Consider the following 27687-nt stretch of genomic DNA (forward strand, 5'->3'; position numbering starts at 1 on the left):
TGGGGACCAGGCTGAAAGCGAAAGCCTTCTGAGAGAGAGAGAGCAGCTCGACCTACAGTTCCAACAACGTGTCCATCTCATTTTCGCCTCAGTCGATGTATGCCAGGCGTCCTCTCCGCTCTGAGTTTCTTATTTGGCAATACTGTACACCAGGACGTAAGTATAGCTTTGAATATGACCAATAACCATATTGGCTCATAATAAATGTATGTAGTGTTAAAATGTATAACTTGTTTTGTAAACATGCAATTTAATTTTGAGTACTCTATATTTTTATGGCGTGATCGTTTTTTCGCGTTTATTAATGTGTTGGCTTTATGACACAATTATTTGAGTGAATGTGTTTAAATAGGTGGTTATCTAGCCGAGTAGACGGTTGTATAGTGAAGGACTTTGATTTGTATTGCCTTTACAGAAGTTGAAAACACAATTGTTTTCTTCCCCTGTTTACCTTGGAAGACCTTTATATACTTTGCAATGCAAATGTTTTCGTTACGCAATCGAACTGTCCAAAGGTAGGTGTAAGGTTTCCACAAGCGAATAAATTATTCTTTAACTAGAATTACATTTTAGGTTTATGTTTGGGGCTCCTATACACGTGATCTGATCGTTTTGTGATCCGTTTAGCCATTATTAAAAGCAAACACGTGTTTAATATACAGTACGGTAGGTAATGTTCTGTTTTCAGCAGGTGTTATTATACAAACCCGCCCCCTTCTGGGTTTGTTTTTTGTTTTTTATCTAGAGGGGGGTCCAGTTTTGTTTTTACGACCTCCATACCAGTCTTAAGTTGTGTTTTTTGTTTTTATCTAGAGGGGGGGTCCAGTTTTGTTTTTACGACCTCCATACCAGTCTTAAGTTGTGTTTTTTGTTTTTATCTAGAGGGGGGTCCAGTTTTGTTTTTACGACCTCCATACCAGTCTTAAGTTGTGTTTTTTTTTTACACTGTTGTCAACAATAACTTGTTGTAGGCTAGACACGTTTAGGGCAACGCAACAGTTTCTCTTGCCAGAGCTCTTACATCTCGTGACTTTTTCATGCCTGGTCTCATTCTCGTTGACATGTTTTTGGGACATGTGGGGACACACGGTATTATAGAATATAATTTTCTTTGGCATCCCTACACAAGAAGGAAAATGCATTCATTCAGCTCTACAGTTAAGTTAGTGTCAGGATACAAACGTTTGAGTGAGAAATGTAATAACACGAAAAAAAAACGAATGTATCAGTATTTAATTCCCAAGGAAAACCTGATTTTAAAATATAAATAAAAATTTGTATTGTTCTTTAAAATCGAAAACTTCTCACATGTACTGTGTACTGGTTTGCTTTTAAGATCTCAAGTCAAAGGCCATCCCATACTGCATTACTTGAATCAAAACGACTACGACCACTCCCAGTCAGTCCTCAGACATCACCATGGAGAAGTATGAGAAGATGGGGAAGATCGGGGAGGGGTCCACGGTGTGGTGTTCAAGTGCAGGAACAGGGACACGGGACAGATCGTTGCCATCAAGAAGTTTGTGGAGTCTGAAGACGATCCCGTCATTAAGAGGATCGCTCTGAGAGAGATTAGGATGCTGAAGGTAAATACCACTCAGCCCTGAGCCATCTTTATTAAAACCACTCAGCCTTGAGCCCTCTTTATTAAAACCACTCAGCCTTGAGCCATCTTTAGAAAAAACCACTCAGCCCTGAGCCATCTTTATTAAAACCACTCAGCCTTGAGCCCTCTATTAAAACCACTCAGCCTTGAGCCATCTTTATTAAAACCACTCAGCCTTGAGCCCTGATTTTAAAACCACTCAGCCTAAAGCCCTCTTTATTAAAACCACTCAGCCTTGAGCCATCTTTATTAAAACCACTCAGCCCTGAGCCATCTTTATTAAAACCACTCAGCCTTGAGCCCTCTATTAAAACCACTCAGCCTTGAGCCATCTTTATTAAAACCACTCAGCCTTGAGCCCTCTTTATTAAAACCACTCAGCCTTGAGCCATCTTTATTAAAACCACTCAGCCTTGAGCCCTCTTTATTAAAACCACTCAGCCTTGAGCCATCTTTATTAAAACCACTCAGCCTTGAGCCCTCTTTATTAAAACCACTCAGCCTTGAGCCATCTTTATTAAAACCACTCAGCCTTGAGCCATCTTTATTAAAACCACTCAGCCTTGAGCCCTCTATTAAAACCACTCAGCCTTGAGCCATCTTTATTAAAACCACTCAGCCCTGAGCCATCTTTATTAAAACCACTCAGCCTTGAGCCATCTTTATTAAAACCACTCAGCCCTGAGCCATCTTTATTAAAACCACCCAGCCTTGAGCCATCTTTATTAAAACCACTCAGCCTTGAGCCTCTTTATTAAAACCACTCAGCCTTGAGCCATCTTTATTAAAACCACTCAGCCCTGAGCCATCTTTATTAAAACCACTCAGCCTTGAGCCCTCTATTAAAACCACTCAGCCTTGAGCCATCTTTATTAAAACCACTCAGCCTTGAGCCCTCTATTAAAACCACTCAGCCTTGAGCCATCTTTATTAAAACCACTCAGCCTTGAGCCATCTTTATTAAAACCACTCAGCCTTGAGCCCTCTATTAAAACCACTCAGCCTTGAGCCATCTTTATTAAAACCACTCAGCCTTGAGCCCTCTTTATTAAAACCACTCAGCCTTGAGCCTCTTTATTAAAACCACTCAGCCTTGAGCCATCTTTATTAAAACCACTCAGCCTTGAGCCCTCTATTAAAACCACTCAGCCTTGAGCCATCTTTATTAAAACCACTCAGCCTTGAGCCATCTTTATTAAAACCACCCAGCCTTGAGCCATCTTTATTAAAACCCCTCAGCCTTGAGCCCTCCTTATTAACCCCCTGTAGACTTCACTGTTGTGCAGGACAAGATACATGCAGCGAGGCAGAGGAAGGTGAATGAAGACTCTTCTTTTCCCTGCCTTGTTGTATCCCCGTTGTACGTCATTGGAAACAAGTGGGAGGGGATTCTGTCTTTGTAGTGGGAGGGGATTCTGTCTTTGTAGTGGGAGGGGATTCTGTCTTTGTAGTGGGAGGGGATTCTGTCTTTGTAGTGGGAGGGGATTCTGTCTTTGTTCTTGGTCACTGCCCCTTGTTTTAAGAGCTTTCTGTTGAATACAGAGGAGAGCAGCCAATGGACATTTACCTTTATTTAACCAGGCAAGTCAGTTAAGAACAAATTCTTATTTTCAATGACAGCCTAGGAACAGTGGGTTCAGGGGCAGAACGACAGATTTGTACCTTGTCAGCTCGGGATTTGAACTTGCAACCTTGCAGTTACTAGTACAACGCTCTAACCACTAGGCTACCCTGCCGCCCCGATTAACATACAGTCCTGGGTATGTTTTTGACACTAGTCGGGGAAATTGTTTAGTGTAATTTTAGTTTAACAACTGGTTGTTGTATTTTTTCTGTATGATATTTGACTGTTGTGCATCTTAGATTCATTACCAACAACCCTGACAGCCTGACATATAAGACTCAGCTTATCCAGAATAAACATTCCTTTCCCATTAGTATGTAGAATTCATTATTTACCTTTCAATCAGCCAGATGTGTTCAACAACAAACTAATTACATATAATTGACATTAAGAATTAGCGATATTATACTGAACAAAAATATAAATGCAACATGTAAAGTGTTGGTCCCATGTTTCATGAGCTGAAATGAAAGATCCCAGAAATGTTCCATACGCACAAAAAGCTTATTTCTCTCGTTTTGTGTGCACAAATTTGTTTAAATCATTTCTCAATTGCCAAGAAAATCCATCCACCTGACAGGCGTGGCATATTAATGAGCTGATTAAACAGCATGGTCATTACACAGGTGCACCTTGTGCTGGGGACAATAAAATGCCCCTCTAAAATGTACAGTTTTGTCAAAATAAAATGCCACAGAGATCTTAAGTTTTGAGGGAGAGGCCAATTGGCATGCTGACTGCAGGAATGTTCATTAGAGCTGCTGCCAGATAATTGAATGTTAAATTCTCTACCATAAGCGTCTTTTAGAGAATTTGTCAGTACGTCCAACAAGCTTCACAACCGCAGACGACGTGTAACCATGCCCAGGACCTCCACATCATCTGAGACCAGCCACCCGGACAGCTGATGAAACTGAGGAGTATTTCTGTCTGTAATAAAGCCCTTTTGTGGGAAAAACTCATTCTGATTGGCTGGGCCTGGCTCCCCAGTGGGTGGGCCTATGCCCTCCCAGACCCACCCATGGCTGCGCCCCTGCACAGTCATGTGAAATCCACAGATTAGGGCCTAATGAATTTATGTCAATTGACTGATTTCCTTATGTGAACTTTGAAAATTGTTACATGTTGTGTTTATATTTTTGTTCAATATATACAGTACCAGTCAAAAGTTTGGACACACCTACTTATTCAAGGGTTTTTCTTTATTTTTACTATTTTCTACATGGTAGAATAATAGTGAAGACATAAAAACTATGAAATAACACAATATGGAATCATGTAGTAACCAAAAAAATGTGAAATTGAAATATATTTGAGATTCTTCAGTGTAGACACCCTTTACCTTGATGACAGCTTTGCACACTCTTGGGATTCTCTCAACCAGCTTCATGAGGTAGTCACGTGGAATGCATTTCAATTAACTGGTTAACATGCCTTGTTAAATGTTAATTTGTGGAATTTCTATCCTTAATGCTTTTGAGCCAATTAGTTGTGTTGTGAAAAGGTAGGGGTGGTATACAGAAGATAGCCCTATTTGGTTAAAGACCAAGTCCATATTATGGAAGGAACAGATCAAATAAGCAAAGAGAAATGACAGTCCATCATTACTTTAAGACATGAAGGTCAGTCAATGCGGAAAATGTAAAGTACTTTGAAAGTTTCTTCAAGTGCAGTTGCAAACCCCATCAAGCACTATGATGAAGCTGGCTCTCATGAGGACCGCCACAGGAAAGGAAGACCCAGAGTTACCTCTGCTGCAGAGGATGAGTTCATTACAGTTACCTCTGCTGCAGAGAATCAGTTCATTAGAGTTACCAGACTCAGAAATTGCAGCCCAAATAAATGCTTAAAGTTCAAATAATAGACACATGTGAACGGATGATCTCCACATGTGTAGTTCCCACCATGAAGCATGGAGGTTCCCAACGTGAAGCATGGAGGAGGTGCGGTACTGGTGACACTGTCTGATTTATTTACAATTCAAGGCACACTTAACCAGCATGGCTACAACACCATTCTGCAGCGATATCCCATCCCACTATCATTTGTTTATCAACTGGACAATGACCCAACACACCTCCAGGCTGTGTAAGGGCTATTTGACCAAGAAGAAGAGTGATGGAGTGCTGCATCAGATGACCTGGTCTCCACAATCACCTGACCTCAACCCAATTGTGATGGTTTGGGATGAGTTGGACCACAGAGTGAAGGAAAATATAAAATATATTTTGATTTGTTTTATACTTTTTGGTTACAACATGATTCCATATGTGTTATTTAATAGTTTTGATGTCTTCACTAATATTCTACAATGTAGAAAATAGCAAAAATAAAGAAAAACCCTTGAATGAGTAGGTGTGTCCAAATTTCTGACTGGTACTGTATATACAAAAGTATGTGGACACCCCTTCAAATGAGTGGATTGGACTATTTCAGCCACATCTGTACCGATAGGTGTATCAAATTTAGCACACAGCCATGCAATCTCCATAGACAAACATTGGAAGTAGAATGGCTTTACTGAAGTGCTCAGTGACTTTCAATGTGGCACCGTCACAGACTTTTCCAACAAGTCAGTTCGTAAAATTTCTGCCCTGATAGAGCTGCCCCGGTCAAGTGCTGTTATTGTGAAGTGGAAACATCTAGAAGCAACAACGGCTCATCCACAAAGTGGTAGGCCACACAAGCTCTCAGAACGGGACCACTGAGTGCTGAAGCGCTTAAAAAATCATCTGTCCTTGGTTGCAACACGCACTACCGTGTTCCAAACTGCCTCTGGAAGCAACGTCAGCACAATAACTGTTTCGTCGGGAGCTTCATGAATTGGGTTTCCATGGCCGAGCAGTCGCACACAAGCCTAAGATCACCATGTGCAATGCCAAGCGTCGGCTGGAGGGGTGTTAAGCTCGCCGCCATTGTACTTTGGAGCAGTGGAAATGGGTTCTCTGGAGGGATGAATCACGCTTCACCATCTGGCAGTCTGACTGACAAATCTGGGTTTGGCGGATGCCAGAGAACGCTACCTGCAACCAATGCATAGTGCCAACTGTAAAGTTTGGTGGAGGAGGAATAATGGTCTGGGACTGTTTTTCATGATTTGGGCTAGGCCCCTTAGTTCCAGTGAAGGGAAATCTTAACCGTACAGCATACAATGACATTCTAGACGATTCTGTGCTTCCAACTTTGTGGCAACAGTTTGGGGAAGGCCCTTTCCTGTTTCAGCATGACCATGCCCCCGTGCATAAAGCACGGTCCAAACAGAAATGGTTTGTCGAGATCGGTGTGGAAGAACTTGACTGGCCTGCCCTGACCTTAACCCCATCGAACACCGATTGCGAGCCTGGCCTAATCGCCCAACATCAGTGCACGACCTCACTAATGCTCTTGTGGCTGAATGGAAGCAAGTCCCCGCAGCAATGTTCCAACATCTAGTGGAAAGCCTTCATAGAAGAGTGGAGGCTGTTATAGCAGCAAAGGGAGGGACCAACTCCATATTAATGACCATGATTTTGTTATGCGATGTTCGACGAGCAGGTGTCTACATACTTTTGGTCATGTAGTGTGTGTAATATATATATATATTGTGGCAGACTGTTTACACAGATCAGACACTGACAGAGTAGGATTAGCTCAGTTTCAAAGGTGTTAATTAAAAGAAAAGAATAGGTCTCCTCCAAGAGACCCTCTCGAGGATCCCGTCTACTGGGCTCCGGGTCTTACTGTATCCCCCAGGAGACCCTCTCCGGGATCCCGTCTTCTGGGCTCCGGGTCTTACTGTATCCCCCAGGAGACCCTCTCTGGGATCCCGTCTACTGGGCTCCGGGTCTTACTGTATCCCCCAGGAGACCCTCTCCGGGATCCCGTCTTCTGGGCTCCGGGTCTTACTGTATCCCCCAGGAGACCCTCTCCAGGATACCGTCTTCTGGGCTCCGGGTCTTACTGTATCCCCCAGGAGACCCTCTCCGGGATCCCGTCTTCTGGGCTCCGGGTCTTACTGTATCCCCCAGGAGACCCTCTCTGGGATCCCGTCTTCTGGGCTCCGGGTCTTACTGTATCCCCCAGGAGACCCTCTCCGGGATCCCGTCTTCTGGGCTCCGGGTCTTACTGTATCCTGTGGGTATCAAAAACGGAACTCCCTCCTGTTTCCTCTGGTACCGTCCCCAACTATATGGGAGTCCTTTCCTCCCCTCGTCTCTCCCCTGTGTGCTTCCCTTCTGGCAGCATTATGGGACTACAGCTGGTGAGCAATCAGCCCTTGATTACTCACCGATCCCCAATCAGCCCTTGATTACTCACCAATCCCCAATCAGCCCTTGATTACTCACAGATCCCCAATCAGCCCTTGATTACTCACCGATCCCCAATCAGCCCCAATTAGTCCTGGCCGGAGCGCCCGTCGAGACCTGGCACGTCCAGCAGATGGAGCCACCGCCTCGTGATGTATACTCCTTCTGTCACCAGGCCTCGACGAGTCTCCCCCTGGTGGCTGACCTGCTGTACGCCACTATATATATATATATATACATCCTGTTTTCCAATGGCACGTTGTGTTAGCTAATCCAAGTTTATCATTTTAAAAGGCTAATTGATCATTAGAAAACGCTTTTGCAATTATGTTAGCACAGCTGACAACTGTTGTTCTGATTAAAGAAGAAAAAAAAAAGTTATTCTTTAGACTAATTGAGTATCCGGAGCATCAGCATTTGTGGGTTTGATTACAGGCTCAAAATGGCCAGAAACAAATAACTTAATACTGAAACCCGTCAGTCTATTCTTGTTCTGAGAAATGAAGACTATTCCATGTGAGAAATTGCCAAGAAACTGTAGATCGCGTACAACGCTGTGTATTACTCCCTTCACAGAACAGCGCAAACTGGCTCTAACCAGAATAGAAAGAGGAGTGGGAGGCCCCGGTGCACAACTGAGCAAGAGGACAAGTACATTAGAGTGTCTAGTTTGAGAAACAGACGCATCACAAGTCCTCAACTGGCAGCTTCATTAAATAGTACCCGCAAAACACTAGTCTCAACGTCAACATTGAAGAGGCGACTCTGGGATGCTGGCCATATCTCAGACTGGCCAATAAAAACAAAATATTAAAATGAGCAAAAGAACACAGACACTGGACAGAGGAACTCTGCCTAGAAGGCTAGCATGCCAAAGTTGCCTCTTCACTGTTGACGTTTAGGCCGTATCATCTTGTCATTGACATCGAGTCTGTTATAGACTGTATCATCTAGTCTGTTATAGACTGTATCATCTAGTCTGTTATAGACGGTATCATATTGTCTGTTATAGACTGTATCTTCTAGTCTGTTATAGACTGTATCATCTTGTCTGTTATAGACTGTATCATCTAGTCTGTTATAGACTGTATCTTCTTGTTATTGACACCATGTCTGTTATAGACGGTATCATCTTGTCTGTTATAGACTGTATCATCATGTCTGTTATAGACTGTATCATATTGTTATTGAGACCATGTCTGTTATAGACTGTATCATCTAGTCTGTTATAGACTGTATCTTCTTGTCTGTTATAGACTGCATCATATTGTTATTGAGACCATGTCTGTTATAGACTGTATCATCTTGTTATTGAGACCATGTCTGTTATAGACTGTATCATCTTGTCTGTTATAGACTGTATCATCTTGTCCGTTACAGACTGTATCATCTTGTCTGTTATAGACTGTATCATCTTGTCTGTTATAGACTGTATCATCTTGTTATTGAGACCATGTCTGTTATAGACTGTATCATCTTGTCTGTTATAGACTGTATCATATTGCTTTGTTGTTGTGACATACTGTATGGGCTTGACAAAACGTGTCTTGCCAACTACTATGGTCATTGCCTGAACAAGTAACTTCCAGTAGCTTCCTCATCCTCCTCCTCCTCATCCTCATAAACAATTCTTCCAGTAGCTTCCTCATCCTCCTCTTCATCCTCATAAACAGTTCTTCCAGTAACCTCCTCATCCTCATAAACAGTTCTTCCAGTAGCTTCCTCATCCTCCTCATCAGTTCTTCCAGTAGCTTCCTCATCCTCCTCTTCATCCTCATAAACAGTTCTTCCAGTAACCTCCTCATCCTCATAAACAGTTCTTCCAGTAGCTTCCTCATCCTCCTCATCCTCATAAACAGTTCTTCCAGTAGCTTCCTCCTCCTCGTCCTCCTCCTCCTCCTCCCCATAAACAGTTCTTCCAGTAGCTTCCTCCTCCTCCTCCTCATGAACAGTTCGATAAAACCAGATGGGAACATACCGGTTGTCATGGGAGACCACAGCATGTTTATAAGCGTTCCTCTTCCTCTGTTTTGATAAGACATGTGGGAGCTTGTCAGCCGCTCTGCACGAAGCAAACACAGATCCATGACTTTCTGTTACGTAATCTCTATATCCATATCACTGTGTGCACCTACAGTATATTGGGATCACTGTACAATTAAAAGATTACAAAAGTGTGTCGTTACTGTGGTGTAGCAGAGGTGCTTTGTGATACAGTTGAAGTGGGAAGTTTACATCCACTTAGGTTGGAGTCATTACAACTAGTTTACACACTTAGGTTGGAGTCATTATAACTAGTTTATATACACTTAGGTTGGAGTCATTATAACTAGTTTACACACTTAGGTTGGAGTCATTACAACTAGTTTACACACACTTAGGTTGGAGTCATTACAACTAGTTTACACACACTTAGGTTGGAGTCATTACAACTAGTTTACACACACTTAGGTTGGAGTCATTACAACTAGTTTATATACACTTAGGTTGGAGTCATTAAAACTAGTTTATATACACTTAGGTTGGAGTCATTACAACTAGTTTACACACTTAGGTTGGAGTCATTAAAACTAGTTTACACACACTTAGGTTGGAGTCATTACAACTAGTTTATATACACTTAGGTTGGAGTCATTACAACTAGTTTACATACACTTAGGTTGGAGTCATTAAAACTTGTTTTCAACCACTCCACAAATGTCTTGTTAACAAACTATAGTTTTGGCAAGTTGGTTAGGACATCTACTTTGTGCACGACACAAGTCATTTTTACAATTGTTTACAGACAGATTATTTAACTTATAATTCAGTGTATCACAATTCCAGTGGGTCAGAAGTGCCTTTAAACAGCTGGGAAAATTCCAGAAATGATGTCATGGCTTTAGAAGCTTCTGATAGGCTAATTGACATCATTTGAGTCAATTGGAGGTGGACCTGTGGATGTATTTCAAGGCCTACCTTCAAACTCAGTGCCTCTTTGCTTGATATCATGGGAAAATCGAAAGAAATCAGCCAAGACCTCAGAAAAAAATTGTAGACCTCCACAAGTCTGGTTCATCTATGGGAGCAATTTCCAAACGCCTGAAGGTACCACATTCATCTGTACAAACAATAGTACGCAAGTATAAACACCATGGGACCACGCAGCCGTCATACCGCTCAGGATGGAGATGTGTTCTGTCTCCTAGAGATTAACGTACTTAGGTGCGAAAAGTGCAAATCAATCCCAGAACAGCAAAGGACCTTGTGAAGATGCTGGAGGAAACAAGTATCTATATCCACAGTAAAACGAGTCCTATATTGACATAACATGAGAGGCCGCTCAGCAAGGAAGAAGCCACTGCTCCAAAACCGGCATAAAAAAGCCAGACTACGGTTTGCAACTGCACATGGGGACAAAGATCGTCGTTTTTGGAGAAATGTCCTCTGGTCTGATGAAACAAAAATAGAACTGTTTGGCCATAATGACCATCATTATGTTTGGAGGAAAAAGGGGGGCGCTTGTAAGCCGAAGAACACCATCCCAACCGGGATGCACGGGGGTGGCAGCATCATGTTGTGGGGGTGCTTTGCTGCAGGAGGGATTGGTGCACTTCACAAAATAGATGGCATCATGAGGGAAGAGGAAAATTATGTGGATATATTGAAGCAACATCTCAAGACATCTGTCAGGAGGTTAAAGCTTGGTTGCAAATGGGTCTTCCAAATGGACAATGACCCCAAGCATACTTCCAAAGTTGTGGCAGAATCGCTTAAGGACAACAAAGTCAAGGTATTAGAGTGGCCATCACAAAGCCCTGACCTCAATCCTATAGAACATGTGTGGGCAGAACTGAAAAAGCGTGTGCGAGCCATGAGGCCTACAAACCTGACTCAGTTACACCAGCTCTGTCAGGAGGAATGGGCCAAAATGTACCCAATTTATTGTGGGAAGCTTGTGGAAGGCTACCCGAAACTTTTGACCCAAATTACACAATTTAAAGGTAATGCTACCAAATACTAATTAAGTGTATGTAAACTTCTGACCCACTGGGAATGTGATGAAAGAAATACAAGATGAAATAAATCATTCTCTGTACTATTATTCTGACATTACACATTCTTAAAATAAAGTGGTGATCCTAACTTTTACTAGGATTAAATGTCAGGAATTGTGAAAACGGAGTTTAAATGTATTTGGCTAAGGTGTATGTAAACTCCTGACTTCAACTGTGTGTGTGTGTGTGTGTGTGTGTGTGTGTGTGTGTGTGTGTGTGTGTGTGTGTGTGTGTGTGTGTGTGTGTGTGTGTGTGTGTGTGTGTGTGTGTGTGTGTGTGTGTGTGTGTGTGTGTGTGTGTGTGTGTGTGTGTGTGTGTGTGTGTGTTATCCGAGCAGCAACTAAAGCACTCCAACCTTGTGAACCTGATTGAGGTGTTCAGGCGTAAACGTAAGCTACACCTGGTGTTTGAGTACTGTGATCACACCGTCCTCAACGAGCTGGACCGATACCCCAGAGGGTGAGTACTGGCTCTCTACACACACACGCTCTCTCTGTCTCACACACGCTCTCTCTGTCTCACACACTGATAAATTCTATAGATTGTTTATTTGTCTCCCTGCTGTTTATCTACAACCTGTATATATTTTTTACGTTTTTATTTAACCTTTATTTAACTAGGCATGTCAGTTAAGAACAAATAGGAACAGTGGGTTAACTGCCTTGTTCAAGGGCCGAACAACAGATTTTTACCTTGTCAGCTCGGGGATTCGATCTAGCAACCTTTAGGTTACTGGCGAAACGCCCTAACCACAAGGCTACCTGCCGCCCCTTATAGTGTCTCCCCTGCTGATAATCTATGACCTGTATATAGTGTCTCCCCTGCTGATAGCCACAGTGTTTGGCTGTTACCACGGAGACTGACCTGCTCGTTGCGGAATGTTTACAGCGATGTAGTCCCAGAATGCTGTGTTGGCTGACAGGGAGGGAGGTGGAGTTGTAGGAACGCAGACACACACCACACACACACACACACACACACACACACACACACCACACACACACACAGTTAATAGAGGTGCCTGCCTCACTCCCATGGGGGCTGTAAGGGTTTCATGGGGGCTCAGCCACAGGAAGGGGGATGGAGATTGTCTATGTCCCAAGTGGCACCCTATTCCCTATATAGTGCACTACTTTTGACCTGAGCCCTATTGGTTCCAGTCAAAAGTAGTGCACTATATAGGAGACATTTAGGATGCATCCATGGCTATTAAATCACCAGTTGTAAGGCTGGATTTAGCCATCTCCATGGTAACACTGATGGATGGGCTTCTGGACTACAGTTTACAATAAGAGAGGGGAGGGGAGAAAGAGGTGGAGAGAGGGAGGTAGGGAGAAGAGGGGGAGAGAGGGAGGGGGAGAAAGAGGTGGAGAGGGAGGTAGGGAGAAGAGGGGTGGAGAGAGGGAGGGGGAGAAAGAGGTGGAGAGGGAGGTAGGGAGAAGAGGGGGAGGGGGAGAGAGAGGGGAGGGGGGAGAGGAAGGGGAGGGGGAGAGGAAGGGGAGGGGGAGAGAGAGGGAGGGGGAGAAAGAGGTGGAGAGAGGGAGGTAGGGAGAAGAGGGGAGAGAGGGAGAAGAGGGGGGAGAGAGAGAGAGAGAGGGGAGGGGGAGAGGAAGGGGAGGGGGAGAGAGAGGGAGGGAAGAGAGAGGGAGGTAGGGGGAGAGAGAGGGAGGGTGAGAAAGAGGTAGAGAGAGGGAGGTAGGGGGAGAGAGAGAGATACACACTTCCCACAGGGCCAGGTGGTGAGACGGATGCAGCGTGAGCCCCACCCTCTTCAACATATATATCAATGAATTGGGGAGGGTGTAACGGTATAACTTTAGACCGTCCCCTCGCCCATAGCCGGGCGCGAACCAGGGACCCTCTGCACACATCAACAACAGTCACCCCTCGAAGCATCGTTACCCATCGCTCCACAAAAGCCATGGCCCTTGCAGAGCAAAGGGGAACCACTACTTCAAGGTCTCAGAGCAAGTTACGTCACCGATTGAAACGCTATTTAGCGCGCACCGCTAACTAAGCTAGCCGTTTCAAATCCGTTACAAGGGCACAAGAACAGTCTGCAGCACCCGGCCTCACCCTAATAGAATCTGAAGTCAAATGTCTACTGTCTGCTGATGATCTGGTGTTTCTGTCACCAACTAAGGAGGGCCTACAGCAGCACCTAGATCTTCTGCACAGATTCTGTCAGACCTGGGCCCTGACAGTAAATCTCAATAAGACCAAAATAATGGTGTTCCAAAAAAGATCCAGTCGCCAGGACCACAAATACAAATTCCATCTAGACACCATTGCCTTAGAGCACAAAAAACTATACATACCTTGGCCTAAACATCAGCGCCACAGGTAACTTCCACAAAGCTGTGAACGATCTGAGAGACAAGGCAAGAAGGGCCTTCTATGCCATCAAAAGGAACATAAAATTCGACATACCAATTAGGATCTGGCTAAAAACACTTGAATCAGTTATAGAACCCATTGCCCTTTATGGTTGTGAGGTCTGGGGTCCGCTCATCAACCAAGAATTCACAAAATGGGACAAACACCAGATTGACTCTGCAAACAGAATTCTGCAAAAATATCCTCTGTGTACAACGTAGAACACCTAATAATGCATGCAGAGCAGAATTAGGCCGATACCCACTAATGATCAAAATACAGAAAATATCTGTTAAATTCTACAACCACCTAAAAGGAAGCGATTCCCAAACCTTCCATAACAAAGCCATCACCTACAGAGAGATGAACCTGGAGAAGAGTCCCTAAGCAAGCTGATACTGGGGCTCTGTTCACAAACAGACCCCACAGAGCCCAAGGACAGAATTAGACCCAACCAAATCATGAGAAAACAAAAAGATAATTACTTGACACATTGGAAAGAATTAACAAAAAAACTGAGAAAACTAGAATGCTATTTGGCCCTAAACAGAGAGTAGACAGTGGCAGAATACCTGACCACTGTGACTAACCCTAAACAGAGAGTAGACAGTGGCAGAATACATGACCAGTGTGACTTTAAAAAACATTTAAAAAAACATTTTTTTAAAACTTTACAAAAGTATTTTGTAAGGTGTTCCAAGACAATGGCGCAGAGTACATAAAAGCCCTTTTACCAAATTCAGTTCGGACATTTGGAACAGTTAGCAGTATAAAGTCCAGCGAACGAAGAGAGTATCCACCACATTTCTGAACAATAAAAATGCACAAATAAAAAACCCAAAATGGCTTTGTAAATAAAAGTATACCAGTGACTGAGCCTACGATAGACTAGAGAAGACCAGCCAACCCTGGTATACAAGGTGCAGTGGTGCGTAAGGGTTTTGCAGTTTAAAATAAATCTCAAAGTGCCATGGTAAAGGGTGTCAACTGATCTCAAACACTGAGCGGAAGCAGTCATATATAAAATATCCCCATAGTCTAGTAAAGCCATAAATGTAGCTGATACTAGCCTCCTTCTGGCTTCAAAAGAAAAACAGGCCTTATTCCTAAAATAAAATCCCAATTTCAGCTTCAGTTTTTTTGTAAGTTGTTGAATATGCAATTTAAAATTACAAGATATTTATATGAGGTTACAACCTCAATCTCCTTGCCCTGACAGGTAGTAATAGGTGAAAGGTTCAGAGGTCTATTTCTTGCTTTAGAAAACACCATTAGTTTAGTTTTGTCAGTATTGAGGATAAGCTTCAATTGACACAAGGTATGTTGAACAGTATAAAAAGCAGTTTGCAAGTTCTGGAAAGCTTTTGTAAGAGATGAGGCACAACAGTAAATAATAGTATCATCAGCATAAAAATTAAGTTGTGCATTTTGGACATTTTTGTCTAAATCATTTATATAAATAGTGAATAAGAGAGGACCAAGTACAGGGCCTTGGGGCACACCATTCAAGACAGACAATTTAACAGACATAAGCCCATCAAATTGAGTGCACTGAGTTCTATCAGACAGATAGTTAGCAAACCATGCAACTGCATGCTCTGAAAGACCTACACTCAACAATCTCTGCCTTAGTATAGCATGATCAACTGTACCAAAAGCCTTAGCGAGATCAATAAAAAGTGAGACACAGTGCTGTTTTTTGTCAATGACTTCAGTGATATCATTTAAAACCTTCATGGCTGCTGTAATTGTGCTCTGCTTCTTCCTGAAGCCTAAATAGAGTTAGTAAATAAAAACTATTTTAGCTGTTCACTCACAAGGGGTTCAAGTATTTTCACCAGGGGTGACAGCTTTGAGATTGGCCTATAATTATTTAAAAGAGTTGGATCTCCCCCTTTTTAAAAATGGTTGGACAAATGCTGATTTCCAGATCTTTGGAATTTCACTACATTCCAGGGTTAGATTGAACAGCTATGTACGTGGTTCAGCTATGAAATCAGCTGCCAGATTTAAAAAGCAGGGCTCCAAAAGATCAGGACCTGCAGGCTTTGTCTGATCTATGGACTTCAGGGCTTTATGTACCTCCTGTACTGAGAATGGAAAAAAGCTAAAAGTTTGACTAGCTCTCACTGGTTCATCTACACAGGGTTGTACAGAGACAGAGGACACTGGTTCATCCACCACAAGGTTGGACAGAGACAGAGGACACTGGTTCATCCACACAGGGTTGTACAGAGACAGAGGACAATAGTTCATCCACACAGGGTTGTACAGAGACAGAGGACACTGAATCAAACAGCCCACCAGATGATACAAAGTGCTCATTGAAACAATTCAGCATTTCAGTTTGTCATATATAGTAACAGAGTCCTTCAAAACACATGATGGTAATTCATTAACATTACTGTTACCAGACATAGACTTAGTAGCCTTCCAGAACGTTCTAGGGTCATTCAGGTCATCAGTGGTAACAGACATAAAATATTCAGACTTGGCCTTCCTGAGAAGAAAAGAACACTTGTTTCTTAACGGCCTAAAAATAAGCCAATCAGCATCAGAACATGATTTCCTTGCTTTAGCCCAGGCTGGATTACCGTCGTGAATAATACAAGACAGCTCAGAAGAAAACCATGGATTATCCCGCCCTTTAACCCGAACCTGCGGAATGGGGCATGTTTGTTTACTATTTGAAAAAAACCCATAATGAAATCATTTCCAGGCAGTTTCCACATCAGGGATAAACTCAATCTGCTCCAGTCAAAAGAAAACAAATCATGAAAGAAAGCCTGCTCATTAAAACACTTCAATTTTCTCTTACGAATAAAACGTGGGTTTGTTTTAGGAACCTTAGTATTTCTAACAGCAACAACAGCACAATGGTCACTTACATCATTACAATAAACACCAACCGCAGAATATTTATGGGGTCTATAACAGCCAATCACAGTTATAGAGAGCAGAGGGGGATCTGTAACAGCCAATCACAGTTATAGAGAGCAGAGGGGGATCTGTAACAGCCAATCACAGTTATAGAGAGCAGAGGGGGGTCTGTAACAGCCAATCACAGTTATAGAGAGCAGAGGGGGATCTGTAACAGCCAATCACAGTTATGGAGAGCAGAGGGGGTCTGTAACAGCCAATCACAGTTATAGAGAGCAGAGGGGGATCTGTAACAGCCAATCACAGTTATAGAGAGCAGAGGGGGGGGATCTGTAACAGCCAATCACAGTTATAGAGAGCAGAGGGGGATCTGTAACAGCCAATCACAGTTATAGAGAGCAGAGGGGGTCTGTAACAGCCAATCACAGTTATTGAGAGCAGAGGGGGTCCAATCACAGTTATAGAGAGCAGAGGGGGATCTGTAACACCCAATCACAGTTATAGAGAGCAGAGGGGGGGGTCTATAACAGCCAATCACAGTTATAGAGAGCAGAGGGGGTCTATAACAGCCAATCACAGTTATAGAGAGCAGAGGGGGTCTATAACAGCCAATCACAGTTATAGAGAGCAGAGGGGGATCTGTAACACCCAATCACAGTTATAGAGAGCAGAGGGGGGTCTATAACAGCCAATCACAGTTATAGAGAGGCCCTTTGAAACCTCAATATTCAAAGCAAGAAATTCCAACTGTTTACAAATAGCTCCAGACTTCTCCACACTTACAGGGAATTGAGTCTTTATATATGTAGCCACACCCCCACCTTTCTTAACCCGATCAGTGCGATAAACATTGTAACCACTTATACAAATAAGACTGACTGACCCAAACTTAAGGAAAGCTTTGACTCAGTGAGCATAGCCTTGCTATTGAGAGCCGTAGGCAGACATGGCTCTCAAGAGAAGACAGGCTATGTGCTCACTGTCCACAAAATTAGGTGGAAACTGAGCTGCACTTCCTAACCTCCTGCCTAATGTATGACTATATTAGAGAGACATATTTCCCTCAGATTACACAGATCCACAAAGAATTAGAAAACAAACCTAATTTTGATAAACTCCCATATCTACTGGGTGAAATACCACAGTGTGCCATCACAGCAGCAAGATGTGTGTGACCTGTTGCTACAACCAGTGAAGAACAAACACCATTGTAAATACAACCCATATTTCTGTTTATTTATTTTCCCTTGTGTACTTGAACCAGTTGAACATCGTTACAGCACCGTATCATATGACATTTTTCCTTTGGAACTTTTGTGAGTGTAATGTTTACCTTTCATTTTTTCATTTTTTTATTTCACTTCTGTTTGTCTATTTCACTTGCTTTGGCAATGTTAAGATATGTTTCCCGATGCCAATAAAACCCTTAGAATTGAATTGAATAATATAATAATAATCAGCCACTACAAACATCAGCTGACTTTAGCCACTGCTAGCTAACAATCAGTGGAAGTCACAGGGGCAACAGAGCAAACCTTTTATTTTTTAAATATATATATATTTTTAATTACAGGTTGTCTTAAACTGCAGTCAGAGATTAGCGCCAGCAATCTGATGATCTGTGTCTGACTTTGTGTTTATTAGTCATAGAATTACATACATACAGTCCTGAAAATTATAATTGAATTAAATGAAATCTATAACTGTAAAAATATATCTGTGTTATTTGGTTGTCTCTTCTTTAACTTCCAGTGTTCCAGAACAGCTGGTAAAAAGCATCACCTGGCAGACACTCCAGGCTGTCAACTTCTGTCATAAACAGAACGTAAGTGGTTTTCCCTACTTTTTCACCGTCGCTCCTCTACCTAAACCGCTGTTTCACTAGCATTCCAGTCTCCTGGCTGCCCAGACATTACTCTTTCACTGAGACACAACAAACCGCCACGGGGCCCCCTTTTTTAACAGTCAAGCTGCACAGCCAAAGTCTGGATATGGAGTGTATTCATTACTGCACACCGTTGCAAAATGTTTTAGAACAGAAAAAAATTAAAAAACAAGTGTTTCTCATTGGACAAATTCGGGTAGTTCCCTACCACTTTTGGCCCGTTTGTTTCTGTTTGGTTCCTAGTGAATACACCTGCCTGATCTGCTGCATGTCTTCTCTAGCCTGGCAATGTCCCATCTTCTCTAGCCTGGCAATGTCCCGTCTTCTCTAGCCTGGCAATGTCCCGTCTTCTCTAGCCTGGCAATGTCCCATCTTCTCTAGCCTGGCAATGTCCCGTCTTCTCTAGCCTGGCAATGTCCCGTCTTCTCTAGCCTGGCAATGTCCCGTCTTCTCTAGCCTGGCAAAGTCCCATCTTCTCTTGCCTGGCAAAGTACCGTCTTCTCTAGCCTGGCAATGTCCCATCTTCTCTAGCCTGGCAATGCCCCATCTTCTCTAGCCTGGCAATGTCCCATTTTCTCTAGCCTGGCAAAGTACCGTCTTCTCTAGCCTGGCAATGTCCCATCTTCTCTAGCCTGGCAATGTCCCATCTTCTCTAGCCTGGCAACTTCCCCGTCTTCTCTAGCCTGGCAAAGTCCTGTCTTCTCTAGCCTGGCAAAGTACCGTCTTCTCTAGCCTGGCAAAGTACCGTCTTCTCTAGCCTGGCAAAGTACCGTCTTCTCTACCCTGGCAATGTCCCGTCTTCTCTAGCCTGGCAATGTCCCATCTTCTCTTGCCTGGCAAAGTACCTTCTTCTCTAGCCTGGCAAAGTACCGTCTTCTCTAGCCTGGCAAAGTACCGTCTTCTCTAGCCTGGCAATGTCCCATCTTCTCTAGCCTGGCAATGTCCCATCTTCTCTAGCCTGGCAACTTCCCCGTCTTCTCTAGCCTGGCAAAGTCCTGTCTTCTCTAGCCTGGCAAAGTACCGTCTTCTCTAGCCTGGCAAAGTACCGTCTTCTCTAGCCTGGCAAAGTACCGTCTTCTCTACCCTGGCAATGTCCCGTCTTCTCTAGCCTGGCAATGTCCCATCTTCTCTTGCCTGGCAAAGTACCTTCTTCTCTAGCCTGGCAAAGTACCGTCTTCTCTAGCCTGGCAAAGTACCGTCTTCTCTAGCCTGGCAATGTCCCGCCTTCTCTAGCCTGGCAAAGTCCCGTCTTCTCTAGCCTGGCAATGTCCCATCTTCTCTAGCCTGGCAAAGTCCCGTCATCTCTAGCCTGGCAAAGTACCGCCTTCTCTAGCCTGGCAAAGTACCGCCTTCTCTACCCTGGCAAAGTACCGCCTTCTCTACCCTGGCAAAGTCCCGTCTTCTCTAGCCTGGCAATGTCCCAGCTTCTCTAGCCTGGCAAAGTCCCGGATCTGTTTGTGCTGCCTTGTCACATCGTAACAGTGTAACATAGCCTGGTCCCAGGTCTGTTTGTGCTGCCTTGTCACATCGTAACAGTGTAACATAGCCTGGTCCCAGGTCTGTTTGTGTTGTCTTGTTAATGATTTGCTTGACAATGACCATAGGAGTTGGCAAGACGGGACACAACACCCTGGAAACCTCTTCTTGCGTATAGACCGTACAAGACCACCACATGATCAGCTGTAGTTGAATGAAAAATCCGCCCTGGCTGGCACTGTTAAACGACTAACGTTTCGGTTGTTGTCTCCTGCAGTGCATCCACAGAGACGTGAAGCCCGAGAATATCCTCATCACTAAACAGCAGGTCATTAAGCTCTGTGACTTCGGATTCGCCAGGATCCTCAGTAAGTCATTTTTGTTTTGTTTTATGACATGTCCCAAATGGCATCCTAATCACTATGAAGTGCTAAACATGTTTACTATGATCCATAGGGTTCTGGTCAAATGTAGTGCACTATGTAGGGAATATAGTATTATTTGGTACACCGTCATTATGAGACTCCTTCCCCCTGTATGTTGTAGTGCTACTGTACTGTTTCTGTAGGTCTACTGCCACCTGGTGGACTCCTGTTGTAATACCACTGTCTTAACTTTCTGCCATCACGTCACCATTGAAATCAACACTCATTCCATTTCTTACCAATTCTTTCCTCTCAAACAGAGTCTTGTATCTAACAGCTTCCAGACTCGTGTGTGTGTTTTTTGGTGGGGGGGAATAACACAAAACAGTAAAAATATGAATTTTTGATTCACTTTGAACGATGAAGTGATATTTATTCTGTTCTGTTCTATCCTATACCATTATATTCAAACTATCTGTCTATGTTGTGTAAAGTCTGCTTATAATGCATTATAACCATATTATATGAAATGCATTATACCATGCAGGCTTTAAGTCTTGTTCCTAAACAGAGATGTGTATCGATCTGTCCCTGCAGCCGGTCCATGTGACTACTACACAGACTATGTGGCAACGCGATGGTACCGGGCCCCTGAGCTGCTAGTGGGTGATACTCAGTATGGAGCCCCTGTTGATGTCTGGGCGCTGGGCTGTGTCTTCTCTGAGCTGCTCTCTGGCATCCCGCTCTGGCCCGGCAAGTCAGACATGGATCAGCTCTACCTCATCAGGAAGACACTGGGTAAGTGGGATTAATATAGCTAGGGTGTCCAAAATGGCCCCCTATTCCCTTCATAGTGCACTACTTGTGGCCCCCTATTCTCTTCATAGTGCACTACTGTTGGCACCCTATTCCCTTCATAGTGCACTACTGTTGACCAGAGCCTGGTAAATAGGGTGCTGTTTAAGACACAATCATTGTTTCAGCTAGTGACACGTTATAACAGCTAGTGACACGTTATAACAGCTAGTGACGCGTTATAACAGTTAGTGCCGCGTTATAACAGCTAGTGACGCGTTATAACAGCTAGTGACGCGTTATAACAGTTAGTGACGCGTTATAACAGCTAGTGATGCGTTATAACAGCTAGTGATGCGTTATAACAGCTAGTGATGCGTTATAACAGTTAGTGACGCGTTATAACAGCTAGTGACGCGTTATAACAGCTAGTGACGCGTTATAACAGTTAGTGACGCGTTATAACAGTTAGTGCCGCGTTATAACAGCTAGTGACGCGTTATAACAGCTAGTGACGCGTTATAACAGTTAGTGCGTTATAACAGTTAGTGACGCGTTATAACAGTTAGTGACGCGTTATAAAGTTAGTGACGCGTTATAACAGCTAGTGACGCGTTATAACAGCTAGTGACGCGTTATAACAGCGTTATAGTGACGCGTTATAACAGTTAGTGACGCGTTATAACAGTTAGTGACGCGTTATAACAGTTAGTGACGCGTTATAACAGTTAGTGACGCGTTATAACAGTTAGTGACGCGTTATAACAGTTAGTGACGCGTTATAACAGTTAGTGATGCGTTATAACAGTTAGTGATGTTATAACAGTTAGTGACGTTATAACAGTTAGTGACGCGTTATAACAGCTAGTGATGCGTTATAACAGCTAGTGATGCGTTATAACAGTTAGTGATGCGTTATAACAGTTAGTGATGTTATAACAGCGTTATAGTGAGTGCGTTATAACAGTTAGTGACGCGTTATAACAGTTAGTGATGTTATAACAGTGATGCGTTATAACAGTTAGTGATGTTATAACAGTTAGTGACGTTATAACGTTATAACAGTTAGTGATGCGTTATAACAGTTAGTGACGCGTTATAACAGCTAGTGACGCGTTATAACAGTTAGTGATGCGTTATAACAGTTAGTGACGCGTTATAACAGTTAGTGACGCGTTATAACAGTTAGTAACAGTTAGTGATGTTATAACAGTTAGTGACAGTTAGCGTTATAACAGTTAGTGATGTTATAACAGTTAGTGACGCGTTATAACAGTTAGTGATGTTATAACAGTTAGTGACGCGTTATAACAGTTAGTGATGCGTTATAACAGTTAGTGATGCGTTATAACAGTTAGTGATGTTATAACAGTTAGTGACGCGTTATAACAGTTAGTGATGTTATAACAGTTAGTGATGTTATAACAGTGATGCGTTATAACAGTTAGTGATGTTATAACAGTTAGTGACGCGTTATAACAGTTAGTGACGCGTTATAACAGTTAGTGATGTTATAACAGTTAGTGACGCGTTATAACAGTTAGTGACGCGTTATAACAGTTTGAGTTATGACGCGTTATAACAGTTAGTGACGCGTTATAACAGTTATAATAACAGTTAGTGATGTTATAACAGTTAGTGATGCGTTATCACAGTTAGTGACGCGTTATAACAGTTAGTGACGCGTTATAATAGTTAGTGATGTTATAACAGTTAGTGATGCGTTATCACAGTTAGTGACGCGTTATAATAGTTAGTGATGTTATAACAGTTAGTGACGTGTTATAACAGTTAGTGACGTGTTATAACAGTTTGATGTTATAACAGTTAGTGACGCGTTATAACAGTTAGTGACGCGTTATAACAGTTAGTGACGTGTTAACAGTTAGTGACGTGTTATAACAGTTAGTGACGTGTTATAACAGTTAGTGACGCATTATAACAGTTAGTGACGCGTTATAACAGTTAGTGATGTTATAACAGTTTTATGTTATAACAGTTAGTGACGCGTTATAACAGTTAGTGCGTTATAACAGTTAGTGACGTTATAACAGTTAGTGACGCGTTATAACAGTTAGTGACGCGTTATAACAGTTAGTGACGCGTTATAACAGTTAGTGATGCGTTATAACAGTTAGTGACGCGTTATAACAGCTAGTGACGCGTTATAACAGTTAGTGACGCGTTATAACAGTTAGTGACGCGTTATAACAGTTAGTGACGCGTTATAACAGTTAGTGACGCGCAGTTATACGCGTTATAACAGTTAGTGAGTGACGCGTTATAACAGTTAGTGACGCGTTATAACAGTTAGTGACGCGTTATAACAGCGCGTTATAACAGTTAGTGACAGCGTTATAACAGTTAGTGACGTTATAACAGTTAGTGACGCGTTATAACAGTTAGTGACGCGTTATAACAGTTAGTGACGCGTTATAACAGCTAGTGATGCGTTATAATAGTTAGTGACACGTTATAACAGTTAGTGACACATTATAATAGTTAGTGATGCGTTATAACAGTTAGTGACGCGTTATAACAGTGATGCGTTATAACAGTTAGTGATGCGTTATAACAGTTAGTGATGCGTTATAACAGTTAGTGACGCGTTATAACAGTTAGTGACGCGTTATAACAGTTAGTGACGCGTTATAACAGTTAGTGACGCGTTATAATAGTTAGTGATGTTATAACAGTTAGTGACGCGTTATAACAGTTAGTGACACATTATAATAGTTAGTGATGCGTTATAACAGTTAGTGATGTTATAACAGTTAGTGACGCGTTATAACAGTTAGTGACGCGTTATAACAGTTAGTGATGTTATAACAGTTAGTGATGCGTTATAACAGTTAGTGACGCGTTATAACAGTTTTAGTGACGCGTTAACAGTTAGTGATGAGTTATAACATTTTTACATACCAGTAGATAATACCAGTAGATAATACCAGTAGATAATACCAGTAGATAATACTAGTAGATAATACTAGTAGATAATACCAGTAGATAATACCAGTATATAATACTAGTATATAATACCAGTATATAATATATAATACCAGTATATAATACCAGTATAATACCAGTAGATAATAACAGTAGATAATACTAGTATATAATACCAGTATATAATACCAGTATATAATACCAGTATATAATACCAGTATATAATACCAGTATATAATATCAGTATATAATACCAGTAGATAATACCAGTTGTTTCACCAGTTAGTTCAGGAAAAGGACAGTACCCTTTATTATCAGTAAACATGAGCTCCTCTGCCTGAGCACCTCCCATATGACCAACAAGCACCTCCCATATAACCAACGAGCACCTCCCATATGACCAACGAGCACCTCCCATATGACCAACGAGCACCTCCCATGTGACCAACGAGCACCTCCCATGTGACCAACGAGCACCTCCCATATGACCAACGAGCACCTCCCATGTGACCAACGAGCACCTCCCATATGACCAACAAGCCCCTCCCATATGACCAACAAGCCCCTCCCATATGACCAACAATGTCAAATGTAATGTAAAATACAAGGCTGTCGTCAGTGTCACATTACGTTCACCTGTTCCGGTGTGTTAGGTAATGGAGAGAAGTAAGAGCTTTGTCTGGCTGTCTGTCTGTGTCTGTGTTTCTGTGTGTCTGTCTGTGTGTCTGTCTGTCTGTCTGTCTGTGTGTCTGTCTGTCTGTGTGTCTGTCTGTCTGTCTGTGTTTCTGTCTGTCTGTGTTTCTGTCTGTCTGTGTGTCTGTCTGTCCGTGAGTCTGTCTGTGTGTCTATCTATCTGTGTGTCTGTCTGTCTGTGTGTCTATCTGTGTGTTTGTGTGTCTATCTGTGTGTCTGTGTGTGTGTCTGTCTGCAGGAGACCTGATCCCCCGCCACCAGCAGGTATTCAATAAGAACCAGTTCTTTAGTGGAGTCTGCATCCCAGAGCCTCAGGAAATGGTGAGAACAAACATATAATGATGATTCATCTACCAAATCAGTTTAAAGGAGCGTTCTGTATTTCAGGGTTCCCTACTGCCGGCCCGTTTTGAGCTTCCCGTGGTCAATTTGAACAAATTATTATTATTATCTACAAATTATTTGTAATTATGTTCCTGCCCTCTAACCATCCTCTCGGCTGAATCTAGTTGATGATCCCTGCCGTATATATCTATCAAATCAATGTTTATTTGTTATATACAACGGAGCATAAACTGTGCAATGAAATGCTTACTCTCTGCCTCAAAACACTGCGTAAATTATCAAAAGGGTAAAAAAATGTATACACAATAAGGCATCCTTTATCATCCAATAGGAAACTCTGGAACTGAAATACCCCAACCTGTCATATCAAGCACTGAGTCTGATGAAGGTATGTCTGTCTATCCAGCCATTCACCTGCTGGCAATTTGTGTGGTAAAAATATCTGGTTCTCTAAATGAAATGAACAATCTCTCATTTAATGGTCTCTGATGTTTTATTAGCAAATATTCATTCCCTCATCCCTTCCCTAAATGACCTTTGCCCCCCTGACCCCAGGGCTGCCTGCGTATGGACCCGTCGGAGCGGCTGGCCTGTGAGCAGCTTCTGGAGCACGCGTACTTCGACAGCCAACGGGAGGAGAGCGAGAGCACCGACCGCTCCACCAAGAAGAGGTCACGCCTCCTGCCCCGCAAACACCTCCCACCTGGGGTCAGTATGTTTCTTCATGGTTAACGCAGCCGGTCCCGATTCACTCCCTACCCTCTTTCCTCTTGGCTCTAACCCTTCAATGTCTGTTAGATCTGTAAGGTGGAACTTGGAAGCAATAAGGTGGAAGCTCCATGCAAATTGGGACCAGCTGTCAGAGATGGCAAAATGCTGTACAAACAATTGAAGGTGTCTACACGATGCAGTACATCCTCTGTCATCTTTAAATTCTTGCCCATGAAGATGATATATTGTCACTCTTCCAACTGCATTAACACACTCTTGTTTCCTTTCCTCTCTCTAGTATTTGCCTCAGCTCACCAGCAGCAGTATCTTCCCAGCTCTGGACAACAAGAAGTACTATACCAACCTGAGGAAATTTAACTACCACTTCCCTAACATCTAAATCCACCATTTTGGATCGGAAATTCAACTACCACTTCCCTAACATCTAGATCCACCATTTTGGATCTGAATGGTCCAGTCGCACATTCATCAACATTTACCGTGTTCACGGTGCTAGTTAGAACTAGGAAACTGAAATGTCCAACTTGCTGTAGTTATGTGTCGCGTACCATGAATCAACAAGTGGGACATTTCTGAATTTCCTAGTTCCGACTAGCATGTGAACACGGCAATATTCTGGTCAGCTCAGGAACCAGGAAGTGAATCACAACGTGGAAGGACCAGGGAGAAGTCCTTGTGATGTCATTCTATGCACTATGTCAACTTTTTTTTCTCTTCTTTTTTTTTCTACTGAAAGACAATTTTATTATGTGGTGTTGCCTCCATTGAAGGCATATTTTGTACATATATATAATGACAAGGAGCAGCCTAGTGCTCAGCTGGTAGATTGAGGTCGTCTTTCAGGCAGACTACATGGCATGTTTCCACATCATCGACTGTGCCGGTCGGGCACCAGATTGCTATAACATGTGGTTGATCTGATACGGAAAATACCTATCCAGACATTGTGAGATCTGGCATGCGTCTGCAACGTAGTCAACCTGGGAACACAGACAGATACTTGTGTAGAACAGAGGGAGACCAGAGGGAGTACCATAGCCTACTGCCTTGACTGGTTTTGCCAAATGTTATTTGTTTGTGTTTAAAAAAATAAAAAGACATTTTTGGTAGTGAATTGATTTGCATTTTGTTAAAAATATTGATTGATTTTCTCAGAAGTAGGTTTGAGTCATTTGTAAAGAGGAGAAATGTAACAGAAGGTGAAAGGTCAGCTCGGCTTTATTTTAGTGGACAGAAATTGTTTATAAGCAATTGTCTGAAATGATCAGATCAGCCTCAACGTACCTGTGGATTAAATACAGTAAGGGTTCTATTCAGTCTAGATCGCTGTAAAGTGTGTTTCATGAGCTGAAATAAAAGATCCCAGAAATGTTCCATACGCACAAAAAGCTTATTTCTCTCAAATTTTGGGCACAAATCTGTTTACATACCTGTTAGTGAGCATTTCTCCTTTGCCAAGATAACCCAGCATGATCATTACACAGGTGCACCTTGTGCTGGGGAGAACAAAAGACCACTAAAGGTTTGTCACAACACAATGCCACAGATGTCTCAAGTTGAGGGAGTGTGCAATTGGCATGCTGACTGCAGGAATGTCCACCAGAGCTGTTGCGAGAGAATTGAATGTTAATTTCTACCATA

The 27687-nt window shown here is 42.6% G+C and overlaps 1 protein-coding gene across 1 annotated transcript; it reads left to right on the forward strand.

Annotated features, from left to right (window-relative positions):
* Positions 1-27145, forward strand: cdkl1 (cyclin-dependent kinase-like 1 (CDC2-related kinase)). The gene is given in 12 exon segments (XM_042330293.1): positions 1-156; positions 1337-1459; positions 1462-1586; positions 11891-12012; positions 18562-18634; positions 20448-20538; positions 21133-21333; positions 25208-25290; positions 25646-25702; positions 25870-26022; positions 26113-26208; positions 26324-27145. Coding segments are annotated over 11 exon segments (1143 nt in total). The 5' UTR covers positions 1-156; positions 1337-1419; the 3' UTR covers positions 26426-27145.
* Positions 27146-27687: the final 542 nt, after the last annotated feature.

This window comes from Oncorhynchus tshawytscha, linkage group LG11, assembly GCF_018296145.1.
Source record: "Oncorhynchus tshawytscha isolate Ot180627B linkage group LG11, Otsh_v2.0, whole genome shotgun sequence".
Classification (NCBI taxonomy): Eukaryota; Metazoa; Chordata; class Actinopteri; order Salmoniformes; family Salmonidae; genus Oncorhynchus; species Oncorhynchus tshawytscha.